The 16599-nt window shown below is 44.2% G+C and overlaps 1 protein-coding gene across 4 annotated transcripts in view; it reads left to right on the top strand.

The window, feature by feature from the left end:
- Positions 1 to 16599, top strand: part of LOC137345288 (ICOS ligand-like) — a 100272-nt gene that overhangs the window by 57010 nt on the left and 26663 nt on the right. For 3 of the 4 annotated variants that reach the window (XM_068008769.1, XM_068008770.1, XM_068008768.1), the window contains exon 6: positions 2053 to 2124. The exons of the other annotated variant lie outside the window; for it this stretch is intronic. In XM_068008769.1, coding sequence (XP_067864870.1) covers positions 2053 to 2124 — 72 coding nt within the window. The remainder of the gene's footprint in view (positions 1 to 2052; positions 2125 to 16599) is intronic. 4 annotated transcript variants of the gene reach the window in all.

Below are 16599 nucleotides of genomic sequence, written 5' to 3'. Positions count from 1 at the left end.
TTGTCTCTCTCACGTCTCTCTCTCTCTCTACGTCTCTCTCACGTCTCTCTCATCTCTCTCACTCTCTCTTACGTCTCGTCTCTCTCTTACGTCTCTCTCTCTCACTCCTCTCTATCTTACGTCTCTCTCGGTGGATTCTCTCTTCTACGTCTCTCCTCCTCTCTCTCCTCTCTCACGTCTCTCTCTCTCTCTCTCTCTCTATCGTCCTCTCTCTTCTTACTGTCTCTCTCTCACACTTCTCTCTCTCTAACTCTCTCTCTCTCTCTTCTCGTCTTTCTTTCTCTCACGTCTCTCTCTCTCTCTCTCCTCGTACGTCTCTCTCTCTCTCTCTCTCGTCTCTCTCTCTCTCTCTCTCTCTCTCACGTCTCTCTCTCTCTCTCTCTCTCACGTCTCTCTCTCTCTCTCTCTCTCTTTCTCTCTCTCTCTCCTTCTCTCTCTCTCTCACGTCTCTCCCTCTCTCTCTCATCGTCTCTCTCTCTCTCTCTCCCTCGTACGTCTCTCTCTCTCTCTCTCTTACGTCTCTCTCTCTCTCTCTCTCTCTTCTCTCTCCCTCGTACGTCTCTCTCTCTCTCTCTCTTACGTCTCTCTCTCTCTCTCTCTCTCTCTCTACGTCTCTCTCTCTCTCTCTCTCTTACGTCTCTCTCTCTCTCTCTCTCTCAACGGTCTCTCTCTCTCTCTCTCTCTCTCACGTCTCTCTCTCTCTCTCTCTCACGTGTCTCTCTCTCTCTCTCTCTCTCTCTCTCCCTCGTACGTCTCTCTCTCTCTCTCTCTTATGTCTCTCTCTCTCTCTCTCTCTCTCTCACGTCTCTCTCTCTCTCTCTCTCTCACGTCTCTCACGTCCTCTCACGTCTCTCACTCTCTCTCTCTCTCTCTCTTACGTCTCTCTCTCTCTCTCTCTCTTACGTCTCTCTCTCTCTCTCTTTCTCTCTCTCTACGTCTCTCTCTCTCTCTCTCTCTCTCTTACGTCTCTCTCTCTCTCTCTCTCTCTCTTACGTCTCTCTCTCTCTCTCTCTCACGTCTCTCTCTCTCTCTCCCTCCCTCTCTCCCTCGTACGTCTCTCTCTCTCTCTCTCTCCCTCTCACGTACGTCTCTCTCTCTCTCTCTCTCCCTCTCACGTACGTCTCTCTCTCTCCTCTCTCTCCCTCTATTACGTCTCTCCTCTCTCTCTCTCTCTCCCTCTCACGTACGTCTCTCTCTCTCTCTCTCTCCCTCTCACGTACTTCTCTCTCTCTCTCTCTCTCTCCTCTAGTACGTCTCTCTTCTCTCTTACGTCTCTCTCTCTCTCTCTCTCTCTCTTACGTCTCTCTCTCTCTCTCACGTCTCTCTCTCACGCTCTCTCTCTCTCTCACGTCTCTCTCTCACGTCTCTCTCTCTCACGTCTCTCTCTCTCTCTCACGTCTCTCTCTCTCTCTCACGTCTCTCTCTCTCTCTCACGTCTCTCTCTCACGTCTCTCTCTCTCTCTTACGTCTCTCTCTCTCTCTCTCTTACGTCTCTCTCTCACGTCTCTCTCTCTCTCACCTCTCTCTCTCTCTCACCTCTCTCTCTCTCTCTGACGTCTCTCTCTCTCTCACGCTCTCTCTCTCTCTCTTACGTCTCTCTCTCTCTCTCTCTTACGTCTCTCTCTCACGTCTCTCTCTCTCTCACTCTCTCTCTCTCACCTCTCTCTCTCTCTCTGACGTCTCTCTCTCTCTCACGTCTCTCTCTCTCTCTGACGTCTCTCTCTCTCCCCCTCCCTCTCCACCACACGTCTCCCCCTCCCTCTCACGCACGTCTCCCCCTCCCTCTCACGCACGTCTCCCCCTCCCTCTCACTCACGTCTCCCCCTCCCTCTCTCTCACGTCTCCCCCTCCCTCTCTCTCACGTCTCCCCCTCCCTCCCTCTCACGTCTCCCCCCTCCCTCTCACGTCTCCCCCTCCCTCTCACGTCTCCCCCTCCCTCTCACGTCTCTCTCTCTCTCATGTCCGATTTTCTCTTTATCTCGTCCTCTCTCTCATTCTGACGCGATGCCGATGCAAAACATCGATTTGCTCTGTTTGATTTGTGTTTAACAGAGTCTAAGATGGAGACTGAAGTGAACACCAAATCAGTCAGCTTTGATAACTATACTAAGCCTAATAATACAGGTGAGAGACCATGAGATCCTAACCCTCAACATAATGTATACTGACCCTAAACCCGAATGTGTACTGACCCTAACCCTAATGTATACTAATCCTAACCCTAATGTATACCGACCCTAACCCTAATGTATACTAACCCTGAACCATAATGAAAACTAACCCCAACCCTAATGTATACTAACCCTGAACCATAATGTATACTAACCTGAACCCTAATGTATACTAACCCTGAACCATAATGAAAACTAACCCCAACCCTAATGTATACTAACCCTCACCTAATGTATACTAACCCTCACCCTAATGTATACTAACCCTGAACCATAATGTATACTAACCCTCACCCTAATGTATACTAACCCTGAACCATAATGTATACTAACCCTAACCCTAATGTATACTAACCCTGAACCCTAATGTCTATCAACCCTAACCCTATTGTATACTCACCCTGAACCCAAATGTACACTAAACCTGAACCCAAATGTACACTAACCCTAATGTATACTAACCCTGAACCAGAATGTACACTAACCCTAATGCTGATGTACACCAACCCTAACCCTAATGTACACTAACCCTAATATATACTGACCCTAACCCTAATGAATACTGACACTAACGCTAATGTATACTGACCCTTACCCTAATGTATAATATCCCTAACCCTAATGTACAGTAACCCTGAACCCAAATGTACACTAACCTTAATGTATACCATCCCTAACCCTAATGTATACAAACCCTGAACCATAATGTATCCTGACCTTGAACCCGAATGTATACTAAGCCTGAACCATAATGTATACTGACCCTCACCCTAATGTATACTAACCCTGAACCCTAATGTATACTGACCCTGAACCCTAATGTATACTAACCCTCACCCTAATGTATACTAACCCTGAACCCTAATGTATACTGACCCTAACCCTAATGTATACTAACCCTCACCCTAATGTATACTAACCCTGAACCCTAATGTATACTGACCCTAACCCTAATGTATACTGACCCTAACCTAATGTGTTAGGACCCGAACCGTATTGTACACTAACGCAAACCCTAATGTATACTGACCGTAACCCTAATGTATACTAACCCTGAACCCTAATGTATACTAATCCTGAACCCTAATGTATACTAACCTAACCCTAATGTATACTAATCCTGAACCCTAATGTATACTAACCCTAACCCTAATGTATACTAACCCTGAACCCTAATGTATACTAACCCTGAACCCTAATGTATATTGACCCTAACCCTAATGTGTAAGGACCCTAACCGTAATGTATACGAACGCAAACCCTAATGTATGCTGACCTAACCCCTAATGCATACTGACCCTAACCCTAATGTACAGTAACCCTGAACCCAAATGTACACTCACCTTAATGTATACTGACCCTGAACCATAATGGATACTGACCCTGAACCCGAATGTATACTAAGCCTGAACCATAATGTATACTGACCCTGAACCCTAATGTTACTAACCCTGAACCCTAATGTATACTGACACGGAACCCTACTGTATACTGACCCTGAACCCTACTGTATACTGACCCTGAACTCTAATGTATATTAACCCTGAACTCTAATGTATACTAACCCTGAACCCTAATGTATACTAACCCTGAACCCTAATGTATACAGACCCTAACCCTAATGTGTACTAACCCAGAACCCTGATGTAACCTGACCCTAAGTCTAATGTATACTAACCCTGAACCCTAATGTATACTGACCCCTAACCCTAATGTGTACTAACCCTGAACCCTGATGTAACCTGACCCTAAGTCTAATGTATACTAACCCTGAACCCTAATGCATACTGACCCTGAACCCTAATGCATACTGACCCTGAACCCTACTGTATACTGACCCTGAACCCTACTGTATACTGACCCTGAACCCTACTGTAAACTGACCCTGAACCCTAATGTATACTAACCCTGAACCCTAATGCATACTGACCCTAACCCTTATGTGTACTAACCATAACCCTAATGTATACTGACCCAAACCCTAATGTATACTGACCCAAACCCTAATGTATACCACCCCTAAGCCTAATGTACAGTAACCCTGAACCTAAATGTACACTAACCCTAATGTATACCACCCCTAACCCTAATGCATACTAACCCTGAACCCTAATGTATACTGACCCTGAACCCTAATGTATACTAACCCTGAACCCTAATGCATACTGACCCTAACCCTTATGTGTACTAACCATAACCCTAATGTATACTGACCCAAACCCTAATGTATACTGACCCAAACCCTAATGTATACCACCCCGAAGCCTAATGTACAGTAACCCTGAACCTAAATGTACACTAACGCTAATGTATACCACCCCTAACCCTAATGCATACTAACCCTGAACCCTAATGTATACTAACCCTAACCCTAATGTACACTAACCCTGAACCCAAATGTACACTAACCCTAATGTATACCACCCCTAAGCTAATGTATACTGACCCTGAACTCTAATGTATACGAACCCTGAACCCTAAAGTATACTAACCCTGAACCCTAACGTATACTAACCCTGAACCCTAATGTATACTGACCCCAAACCTTATGTGTACTAACCCTAACCCGAATGTATACTGACCCTGAACCCTAATGTATACTAACCCTGAACCCTAATGTACACTGACCCTGAACCCTAATGTATACTAACCCTGAACCCTAATGTATACTGACCCAAACCCGAATGTGTACTGACCCTGAACCCTGATGCATACTAACCCTGAACCCTGATGTAACCTGACCCTAAGTCTAATGTATACTAACCCTGAACCCTAATGCATACTGACCCTGAACCCTAATGCATACTGACCCTGCACCCTACTGTATACTGACCCTGAACCCTCCTGTATACTGACCCTGAACCCTACTGTATACTGACCCTGAACCCTAATGTATACTAACCCTGAACCCTAATGCGTACTGAACCTAACCCTTATGTGTACTAACCATAACCCTAATGTATACTGACCCAAACCCTAATGTATACTGACCCAAACCCTAATGTATACCACCCCTAAGCCTAATGTACAGTAACCCTGAACCTAAATGTACACTAACCCTAATGTATACCACCCCTAACCCTAATGCATACTAACCCTGAACCCTAATGTATACTGACCCTGAACCCTAATGTATACTAACCCTGAACCCTAATGCATACCAACCCTGAACCCTAATGCATACTGACCCTAACCCTTATGTTTACTAACCATAACCCTAATGTATACTGACCCAAACCCTAATGTATACTGACCCAAACCCTAATGTATACCACCCCGAAGCCTAATGTACAGTAACCCTGAACCAAAATGTACACTAACCCTAATGTATACCACCCCTGAACCCTAATGCATACTAACCCTGAACCCTAATGTACACTAACCCTAACCCTAATGTACACTAACCCTAATGTATACCACCCCTAAGCTAATGTATACTGACCCTAACCCTAATATATACTAACACTGAACCATAATGTATACTGACCCAAACCCTAATGTATACCACCCCTAAGCCTAATGTACAGTAACCCTGAACCTAAATGTACACTAAGCCTAATGTATACCACCCCTAACCCTAATGCATACTAACCCTGAACCCTACTGTATACTGACCCTGAACCCTAATGTATACTAACCCTGAACCCTAATGCATACTGACCCTAACCCTTATGTGTACTAACCATAACCCTAATGTATACTGACCCAAACCCTAATGTATACTGACCCAAACCCTAATGTATACCACCCCTAAGCCTAATGTACAGTAACCCTGAACCTAAATGTACACTAACCCTAATGTATACCACCCCTAACCCTAATGCATACTAACCCTGAACCCTAATGTATACTGACCCTGAACCCTAATGTATACTAACCCTGAACCCTAATGCATACTGACCCTAACCCTTATGTGTACTGACCCAAACCCTAATGTATACTGACCCAAACCCTAATGTATACCACCCCTAACCCTAATGCATACTAACCCTGAACCCTAATGTATACTAACCCTAACCCTAATGTACACTAACCCTGAACCCAAATGTACACTAACCCTAATGTATACCACCCCTAAGCTAATGTATACTGACCCTGAACTCTAATGTATACGAACCCTGAACCCTAATGTATACTAACCCTGAACCCTAACGTATACTAACCCTGAACCCTAATGTATACTGACCCCAAACCTTATGTGTACTAACCCTAACCCGAATGTATACTGACCCTGAACCCTAATGTATACTAACCCTGAACCCTAATGTACACTGACCCTGAACCCTAATGTATACTAACCCTGAACCCTAATGTATACTGACCCAAACCCGAATGTGTACTGACCCTGAACCCTGATGTATACTAACCCTGAACCCTGATGTAACCTGACCCTAAGTCTAATGTATACTAACCCTGAACCCTAATGCATACTGACCCTGAACCCTAATGCATACTGACCCTGCACCCTACTGTATACTGACCCTGAACCCTCCTGTATACTGACCCTGAACCCTACTGTATACTGACCCTGAACCCTAATGTATACTAACCCTGAACCCTAATGCGTACTGAACCTAACCCTTATGTGTACTAACCATAACCCTAATGTATACTGACCCAAACCCTAATGTATACTGACCCAAACCCTAATGTATACCACCCCTAAGCCTAATGTACAGTAACCCTGAACCTAAATGTACACTAACCCTAATGTATACCACCCCTAACCCTAATGCATACTAACCCTGAACCCTAATGTATACTGACCCTGAACCCTAATGTATACTAACCCTGAACCCTAATGCATACCAACCCTGAACCCTAATGCATACTGACCCTAACCCTTATGTTTACTAACCATAACCCTAATGTATACTGACCCAAACCCTAATGTATACTGACCCAAACCCTAATGTATACCACCCCGAAGCCTAATGTACAGTAACCCTGAACCAAAATGTACACTAACCCTAATGTATACCACCCCTGAACCCTAATGCATACTAACCCTGAACCCTAATGTATACTAACCCTAACCCTAATGTACACTAACCCTAATGTATACCACCCCTAAGCTAATGTATACTGACCCTAACCCTAATATATACTAACACTGAACCATAATGTATACTGACCCAAACCCTAATGTATACCACCCCTAAGCCTAATGTACAGTAACCCTGAACCTAAATGTACACTAAGCCTAATGTATACCACCCCTAACCCTAATGCATACTAACCCTGAACCCTACTGTATACTGACCCTGAACCCTAATGTATACTAACCCTGAACCCTAATGCATACTGACCCTAACCCTTATGTGTACTAACCATAACCCTAATGTATACTGACCCAAACCCTAATGTATACTGACCCAAACCCTAATGTATACCACCCCTAAGCCTAATGTACAGTAACCCTGAACCTAAATGTACACTAACCCTAATGTATACCACCCCTAACCCTAATGCATACTAACCCTGAACCCTAATGTATACTGACCCTGAACCCTAATGTATACTAACCCTGAACCCTAATGCATACTGACCCTAACCCTTATGTGTACTGACCCAAACCCTAATGTATACTGACCCAAACCCTAATGTATACCACCCCTAACCCTAATGCATACTAACCCTGAACCCTAATGTATACTAACCCTAACCCTAATGTACACTAACCCTGAACCCAAATGTACACTAACCCTAATGTATACCACCCCTAAGCTAATGTATACTGACCCTGAACTCTAATGTATACGAACCCTGAACCCTAATGTATACTAACCCTGAACCCTAACGTATACTAACCCTGAACCCTAATGTATACTGACCCCAAACCTTATGTGTACTAACCCTAACCCGAATGTATACTGACCCTGAACCCTAATGTATACTAACCCTGAACCCTAATGTACACTGACCCTGAACCCTAATGTATACTAACCCTGAACCCTAATGTATACTGACCCAAACCCGAATGTGTACTGACCCTGAACCCTGATGTATACTAACCCTGAACCCTGATGTAACCTGACCCTAAGTCTAATGTATACTAACCCTGAACCCTAATGCATACTGACCCTGAACCCTAATGCATACTGACCCTGCACCCTACTGTATACTGACCCTGAACCCTACTGTATACTGACCCTGAACCCTACTGTATACTGACCCTGAACCCTAATGTATACTAACCCTGAACCCTAATGCGTACTGAACCTAACCCTTATGTGTACTAACCATAACCCTAATGTATACTGACCCAAACCCTAATGTATACTGACCCAAACCCTAATGTATACCACCCCTAAGCCTAATGTACAGTAACCCTGAACCTAAATGTACACTAACCCTAATGTATACCACCCCTAACCCTAATGCATACTAACCCTGAACCCTAATGTATACTGACCCTGAACCCTAATGTATACTAACCCTGAACCCTAATGCATACCAACCCTGAACCCTAATGCATACTGACCCTAACCCTTATGTTTACTAACCATAACCCTAATGTATACTGACCCAAACCCTAATGTATACTGACCCAAACCCTAATGTATACCACCCCGAAGCCTAATGTACAGTAACCCTGAACCAAAATGTACACTAACCCTAATGTATACCACCCCTAACCCTAATGCATACTAACCCTGAACCCTAATGTATACTAACCCTAACCCTAATGTACACTAACCCTAATGTATACCACCCCTAAGCTAATGTATACTGACCCTAACCCTAATATATACTAACACTGAACCATAATGTATACTGACCCAAACCCTAATGTATACCACCCCTAAGCCTAATGTACAGTAACCCTGAACCTAAATGTACACTAAGCCTAATGTATACCACCCCTAACCCTAATGCATACTAACCCTGAACCCTACTGTATACCGACCCTGAACCCTAATGTATACTAACCCTGAACCCTAATGCATACTGACCCTAACCCTTATGTGTACTAACCATAACCCTAATGTATACTGACCCAAACCCTAATGTATACTGACCCAAACCCTAATGTATACCACCCCTAAGCCTAATGTACAGTAACCCTGAACCTAAATGTACACTAACCCTAATGTATACCACCCCTAACCCTAATGCATACTAACCCTGAACCCTAATGTATACTGACCCTGAACCCTAATGTATACTAACCCTGAACCCTAATGTATACTAACCCTGAACCCTAATGCATACTGACCCTAACCCTTATGTGTACTAACCATAACCCTAATGTATACTGACCCAAACCCTAATGTATACTGACCCAAACCCTAATGTATACCACCCCGAAGCCTAATGTACAGTAACCCTGAACCTAAATGTACACTAACCCTAATGTATACCACCCCTAACCCTAATGCATACTAACCCTGAACCCTAATGTATACTAACCCTAACCCTAATGTACACTAACCCTGAACCCAAATGTACACTAACCCTAATGTATACCACCCCTAAGCTAATGTATACTGACCCTGAACTCTAATGTATACTAACCCTGAACCCTAATGTATACTAACCCTGAACCCTAATGTATACTGACCCCAACCCTTATGTGTACTAACCCTAACCCTAATGTATACTGACCCTGAACCCGAATGTATACTAACCCTGAACCCTAATGTACACTAACCCTGAACCCAAATGTACACTAACCCTAATGTATACCACCCCTAAGCTAATGTATACTGACCCTGAACTCTAATGTATACTAACCCTGAACCCTAATGTATACTAACCCTGAACCCTAATGTATACTGACCCTAACCCTAATGTGTACTGAACCTGAACCCTGATGTATACTAACCCTGAACCCTGATGTAACCTGACACTAAGTCTAATGTATACTAACCCTGAACCCTAATGCATACTGACCCTGCACCCTACTGTATTCTGACCCTGCACCCTACTGTATTCTGACCCTGCACCCTACTGTATTCTGACCCTGAACCCTACTGTATACTGACCCTGATCCCTACTGTATACTAACCCTGAACCCTAATGCATACTGACCCTAACCCTTATGTGTACTAACCATAACCCTAATGTATACTGACCCAAACCCTAATGTATACCACCCCTAAGCCTAATGTACAGTAACCTGAACCTAAATGTACACTAACCCTAATGTATACCACCCCTAACCCTAATGCATACTAACCCTGAACCCTAATGCATACTAACCCTGAACCCTAATGTATACTAACCCTGAACCCTAATGTATACTAACCCTGAACCCTAATGTATACCAACCCTGAACCCTAATGCATACTAACCCTGAACCCTAATGTATACTGACCCTAACCCTTATGTGTACTAACCATAACCCTAATGTATACTGACCCAAACCCTAATGTATACTGACCCAAACCCTAATGTATACCACCCCGAAGCCTAATGTACAGTAACCCTGAACCTAAATGTACACTAACCCTAATGTATACCACCCCTAACCCTAATGCATACTAACCCTGAACCCTAATGTACACTAACCCTGAACCCAAATGTACACTAACCTTAATGTATACCACCCCTAAGCTAATGTATACTGACCCTAACCCTAATATATACTAACACTGAACCATAATGTATACTGATCCAAACCCTAATGTATACCACCCCTAAGCCTAATGTACAGTAACCCTGAACCTAAATGTACACTAAGCCTAATGTATACCACCCCTAACCCTAATGCATACTAACCCTAACCCTAATGTATACTAACCCTGAAGCGTAATGTATACTGACCCTGACCCTAATGTATACTGACCCTGAACCATAATGTATACTGACCCTGAACTCTAATGTATACTAACCCTGAACCCTAATGTATACTAACCCTGAACCCTAATGTATACTGACCCTAACCCTAATGTGTACTGACCCTGAACCCTGATGTATACTAACCCTGAACCCTGATGTAACCTGACACTAAGTCTAATGTATACTAACCCTGAACCCTAATGCATACTGACCCTGAACCCTAATGCATACTGACCCTGCACCCTACTGTATACTGACCCTGAACCCTACTGTATACTGACCCTGAACCCTACTGTATACTGACCCTGAACCCTACTGTATACTAACCCTGAACCCTTATGTGTACTAACCATAACCCTAATGTATACTGACCCAAACCCTAATGTATACCACCCCTAAGCCTAATGTACAGTAACCCTGAACCTAAATGTACACTAACTCTAATGTATACCACCCCTAACCCTAATGCATACTAACCCTGAACCCTACTGTATACTGACCCTGAACCCTAATGTATACTAATCCTGAACCCTAATGCATACTGACCCTAACCCTTATGTGTACTAACCATAACCCTAATGTATACTGACCCAAACCCTAATGTATACTGACCCAAACCCTAATGTATACCACCCCTAAGCCTAATGTACAGTAACCCTGAACCTAAATGTACACTAACCCTAATGTATACCACCCCTAACCCTAATGTATACTAACCCTAACCCTAATGTATACTAACCCTAACCCTAATGTATACTAACCCTAACCCTAATGTGCACTAACCCTGAACCCAAATGTACACTAACCCTAATGTATACCGACCCTAACCCTAATGTATACTAACCCTGAACCATAATGTATATTGACCCTAACCCTAATGTACGCTAACCCTAACCCTAATGTATACTAACCCTGAACCGTAATGTATCCTGACCCTGACCCTAATGTATACTAACCCTGAACCGTAATGTATCCTGACCCTGACCCTAATGTATACTAACTCTGAACCATAATGTATACTGACCCTGAACCCTAATGCATACCAACACTAACACTAATGTACAGTGACCTTAAACCTAATGTATACGAACCCTGAACCATAATGTACAATAACCCTAATCTGAATGTATACCAACCCTAACGCTAATCTATACAAACATAGAACATAGAAATAAGAATATAGAACATAGAACAGTACAGCACAGTACAGGCCCTTCGGCCCACGATGTTGTGCCGAACCTTTAACCTATTCTAAGATCAAACTAACTACCTACCCTTCATTCTACTATCATCCATGTACCTATCCAAGAGTCGCTTAAATGACCCTAATGTATCTGCTTCTACTACCACCGCTGGCGGTGTATTCCATGCACCCACCACTCTCTGTGTAAAGAACCTACCTCTGACATCTCCCCAAAACCTTCCTCCAATCACCTTAACATTAACCCCTGGTGATAGCCCTTTCCACCCTGGGAAAAAGTCTCTGACTATCCACTCTATCTATGCCTCTCATCATCTTGTACCCTTCTATCAAGTCACCTCTCATCCTTCTTCGCTCCAATGAGAAAAGCCCTAGCTGCCTCAATCTTTCTTCGTAGGACATGCCCTCCAGTCCAGGCAGCATCCTGGTAAATCTCCTCTGCACCCTCTCTAAAGCTTCCACATCCTTCCTATAATGAGGTGACCAGAACTGAACACAATATTCCAAGTGTGGTCGAACCAGGGCCTTATAGAGCTGCAGCATAACCTCGCGGCTCTTAAACTCAATCCCCCTGTTAATGAAAGCCAACACACCATACGCCTTCTTAACAACCCTATCAACTTGGGTGGCAACTTTGAACGATCTATGGAAATGGACCCCAAGATCCCTCTGTTCCTCCACACTACCAAGAATCCTGTTTTTAAGCCTGTATTCCGCATTCAAATTCGACCTTCCAAAATGAATCACTTCACACTTTTCCAGGTTGAACTCCATCTGCCACTTCTCAGCCCAGCTCTGCATCCTGTCAATGTCCCGTTGCAACCTACAACAGCCTTCCACACTATCCACAACTCCAGCAACCTTCGTGTCATCGGCAAACTTGCTAACCCAGCCTTCCACTTCCTCATCCAAGTCATTTATAAAAAATCACAAAGAGCAGATGTCCCAGAACAGATCCCTGTGGAACACCACTGGTCACCGAGCTCCATGCTGAATACTTTCCATCTATTACCACACTCTGTCTTCTATGGGCCAGCCAATTTTGTATCCAGACAGCCAACTTCCCCTGTATCCCATGCCTCCTTACTTTCTGAATGAGCCTACCATGGGGAACCTTATCAAACGCCTTGCTAAAATCCATATACAGCACATCCACTGCTCTTCCTTCATCAATGTGTTTTGTCACATGTTCAAAGAATTCAACAAGGCTTGTGAGGCATGACCTGCCCCTCACAAAGCCATGCTGACTGTCTCTAATCAAACCATGCTTTTCCAAATAATCATAAATCCTGTCTCTCAGAATCCTCTCCAATAATTTAACTACTACTGACATAAGACTGACTGGTCTATAATTCCCAGGGTTATCCCTATTCCCTTTCTTGAACAAGGGAACAACATTTTCCATCCTCCAATCATCCGGTACTACTCCAGAGGACAGTGAAGACGCAAAGATCATCGCCAAAGGCGCAGCAATCTCTTCCCTCGCTTCCCGTAATATCCTTGGGTATATCCCGTCTGGCCCCGGGGACTTATCTGTCCTCATATCATTCAAAATTTCCAGCACATCCTCCCTCTTAACCTCAACCTGTTCGAGCATATCAGCCTGTTCCACACTGTCCTCACAAACGACCAGGTTCTTCTCACCAGTGAATACTGAAGCAAAGTATTCATTTAGGACCTCCCCTACCTCCTCCGACTCCAGGCACAAGTTCCCTCCACTATCCCTGATCGGCCCTACCCTCACTCTGGCCATCCTCTTGGTCCTCACATAAGTGTAGAACGCATTGGGATTTTCCTTAATCCTACCTGCCAAGACTTTTTCATGTCCCCTTCTCACTCTCCTAAGTCCATTTTTCAGTTCCTTCCTGGCTACCTTGTAACCCTCTAGAGCCCTGTCTGATCCTTGCTTCCTCAACCTTAAGTAAGCTTCCTTCTTCCTCTTGACTAGCTGTTCCACATCTCTTGTCATCCAAGGTTCCTTCACCCTACCATCCCTTCCTTGCCTCATCGTTACAAACCTATCCAGCAGTCACAGCAAGTGCTCCCTAAACAACCTCCACATTTCTGTCGTGCATTTCCCTGAGAACATCTGTTCCCAATTTATGCTCCCCAGTTCCTGCCTAATAGCATTGTAATTCCCCCTCCCCCAATTAAATATTTTCCCATCCTGTCTGCTCCTGTCCCTCTCCATGACTATGGTAAAGGTCAGGGAGTTGTGATCACTATCTCCGAAATGCTCTCCCACCGAGAGATCTGCCACCTGGCCTGGTTCGTTGCCAAGCACCAAGTCCAACATAGTCTCCCCTCTAGTCGGCCTATCTACATATTGAGTCAGGAAACCTTCCTGGACACACCTGACAAAATCTGCTCCATCCAAACTATTTGCACTAAGGAGGTTCCAATCAATATTAGGGAAGTTGAAGTCACCCATGACAACAACCCTGTTACTTCTGCAGCTTTCCAAAATCTGCCTCCCAATCTGTTCCTCCGTGTCTCTGTTGCTATTGGGGGGTCTATAGAGAACTCCCAACAAAGTGACTGCTCCTTTCCTGTTTCTGACCTCTACCCATAATGACTCAGTAGACAAACCCTCCTCGATGACCTCGCTTTCTGCAGCTGTGATACTATCCCTGATTAACAATGCCACTCCCCCACCTCTTTTACCTCCCTCCCTATTCCTTTTGAAACATCTAAACCCCGGAACATCCAACATCCATTCCTGCCCCTGTGATATCCAAGTCTCCGTAATGGCCACAACATCGTAGCTCCAAGTACTGATCCATGCTCCAAGTTCATCACCCTTATTCCTGACACTTCTTGCGTTAAAATAGACACACTTCAACCCATCATACTGGTTGCAACTTTGCCCTGTCAACTGTCTAACCTTCCTCACAGACTCTCTGCACTCTGTATCTGCCTGTTCAACAGCTACCCCATCCACTGATCTGTGGATCCGGTTCCCATCGCCCTGCCAAACTAGTTTAAACCCTCCCGAAGAGCTCTAGCAAACCTCCTGCCCAGGATATTGGTGCCCCTCCAGTTCCGCTGCAACCCGTCCTTCTTGTACAGGTCCCACCTTCCCCAGAAGGTATCCCAATGATCCACATATCTGAATCCCTCCCTCCTGCACCAGTTCTGTAGCCACATGTTCAGCTGCACTCGCTCCCTGTTTCTAACCTCACCAGCACGTGGCACCGGTAACAATCCTGAGATTACTACTCTGCTCGTCCTGCCTTTCAGCTTCCAACCTAACTCACTATATTCACTGAACCAAAATGTACACTAACCCTAATCCTAATGTATACTAACACTAACCCGAATGTATACTAACCCTGAAACCAAATGTACACTAACCCGAATGTATACTAACCCTGAACCCAAATGTACACTAACCCGAATGTATACTAACCCTGAACCATAATGTATACCAACCCTAACCCTAATGTATACTAACCCTAACCCTAATGTATACTAACCCTAACCCTAATGTACACTAACCCTGAACCCAAATGTACACTAACCCGAATGTATACTAACCCGAATGTATACTAACCCTGAACCCAAATGTACACTAACCCGAATGTATACTAACCCTAATGTACACTAACCCTGAACCCAAATGTACACTAACCCGAATGTATACTAACCCGAATGTATACTAACCCTGAACCCAAATGTACACTAACCCGAATGTATACTAACCCGAATGTATACTAACCCTGAACCATAATGTATACCAACCCTAACTCTAATGTATACTAACCCTGAACCCGAATGTATACTAACTCTAACCCTAATGCATAATGACCCTAACCCGAATGTCTACTAACCCTGAACCCTAATGTATTCTAACCCTGAACCCTAATGTATCCTGACCCTAACCCTAATGTATCCTGACCCTAACCCTAATGTATCCTGACCCAAACCCGAATGTATACTGACCCAAACCCGAATGTATACTGACCCAAACCCGAATGTATACTGACCCTGAACCCTAATGCATACCAACCCTGAACCCTGATGTATCCTGACCCTAACCCTAATGTATACTGACCCAAACCCGAATGTATACTAACCCTGAACCCTAATGCATACCAACCCTGAACCCTGATGTATCCTGACCCTAACCCTAATGTATACTAACCCTGAACCTTAATGTATACTGACGCTGAACCCTAATGTATACTAACCCTGAACCCTGATGTATCCTGTCCCGAACCCTAATCTATACTAACCCTGAACCCTGATGTATCCTGACCCTAACCCTAATGTGTACTAACCCTGAACCTTAATGTATACTGACCCTGAACCCTAATGTATACTAACCCTGAACCCTAATGTATACTGACCCTAACCCAAATGTGTACTAACCCTGAACCCGAATGTATACTGACCCTGAACCCTACTGTATACTGACCCTGAACCCTAATGTATACTGACCCT

Source organism: Heterodontus francisci, chromosome 28 (genome assembly GCF_036365525.1).
Source record: "Heterodontus francisci isolate sHetFra1 chromosome 28, sHetFra1.hap1, whole genome shotgun sequence".
NCBI lineage: Eukaryota > Metazoa > Chordata > Chondrichthyes > Heterodontiformes > Heterodontidae > Heterodontus > Heterodontus francisci.
This window is presented reverse-complemented; position numbering and strand designations above follow the sequence as displayed.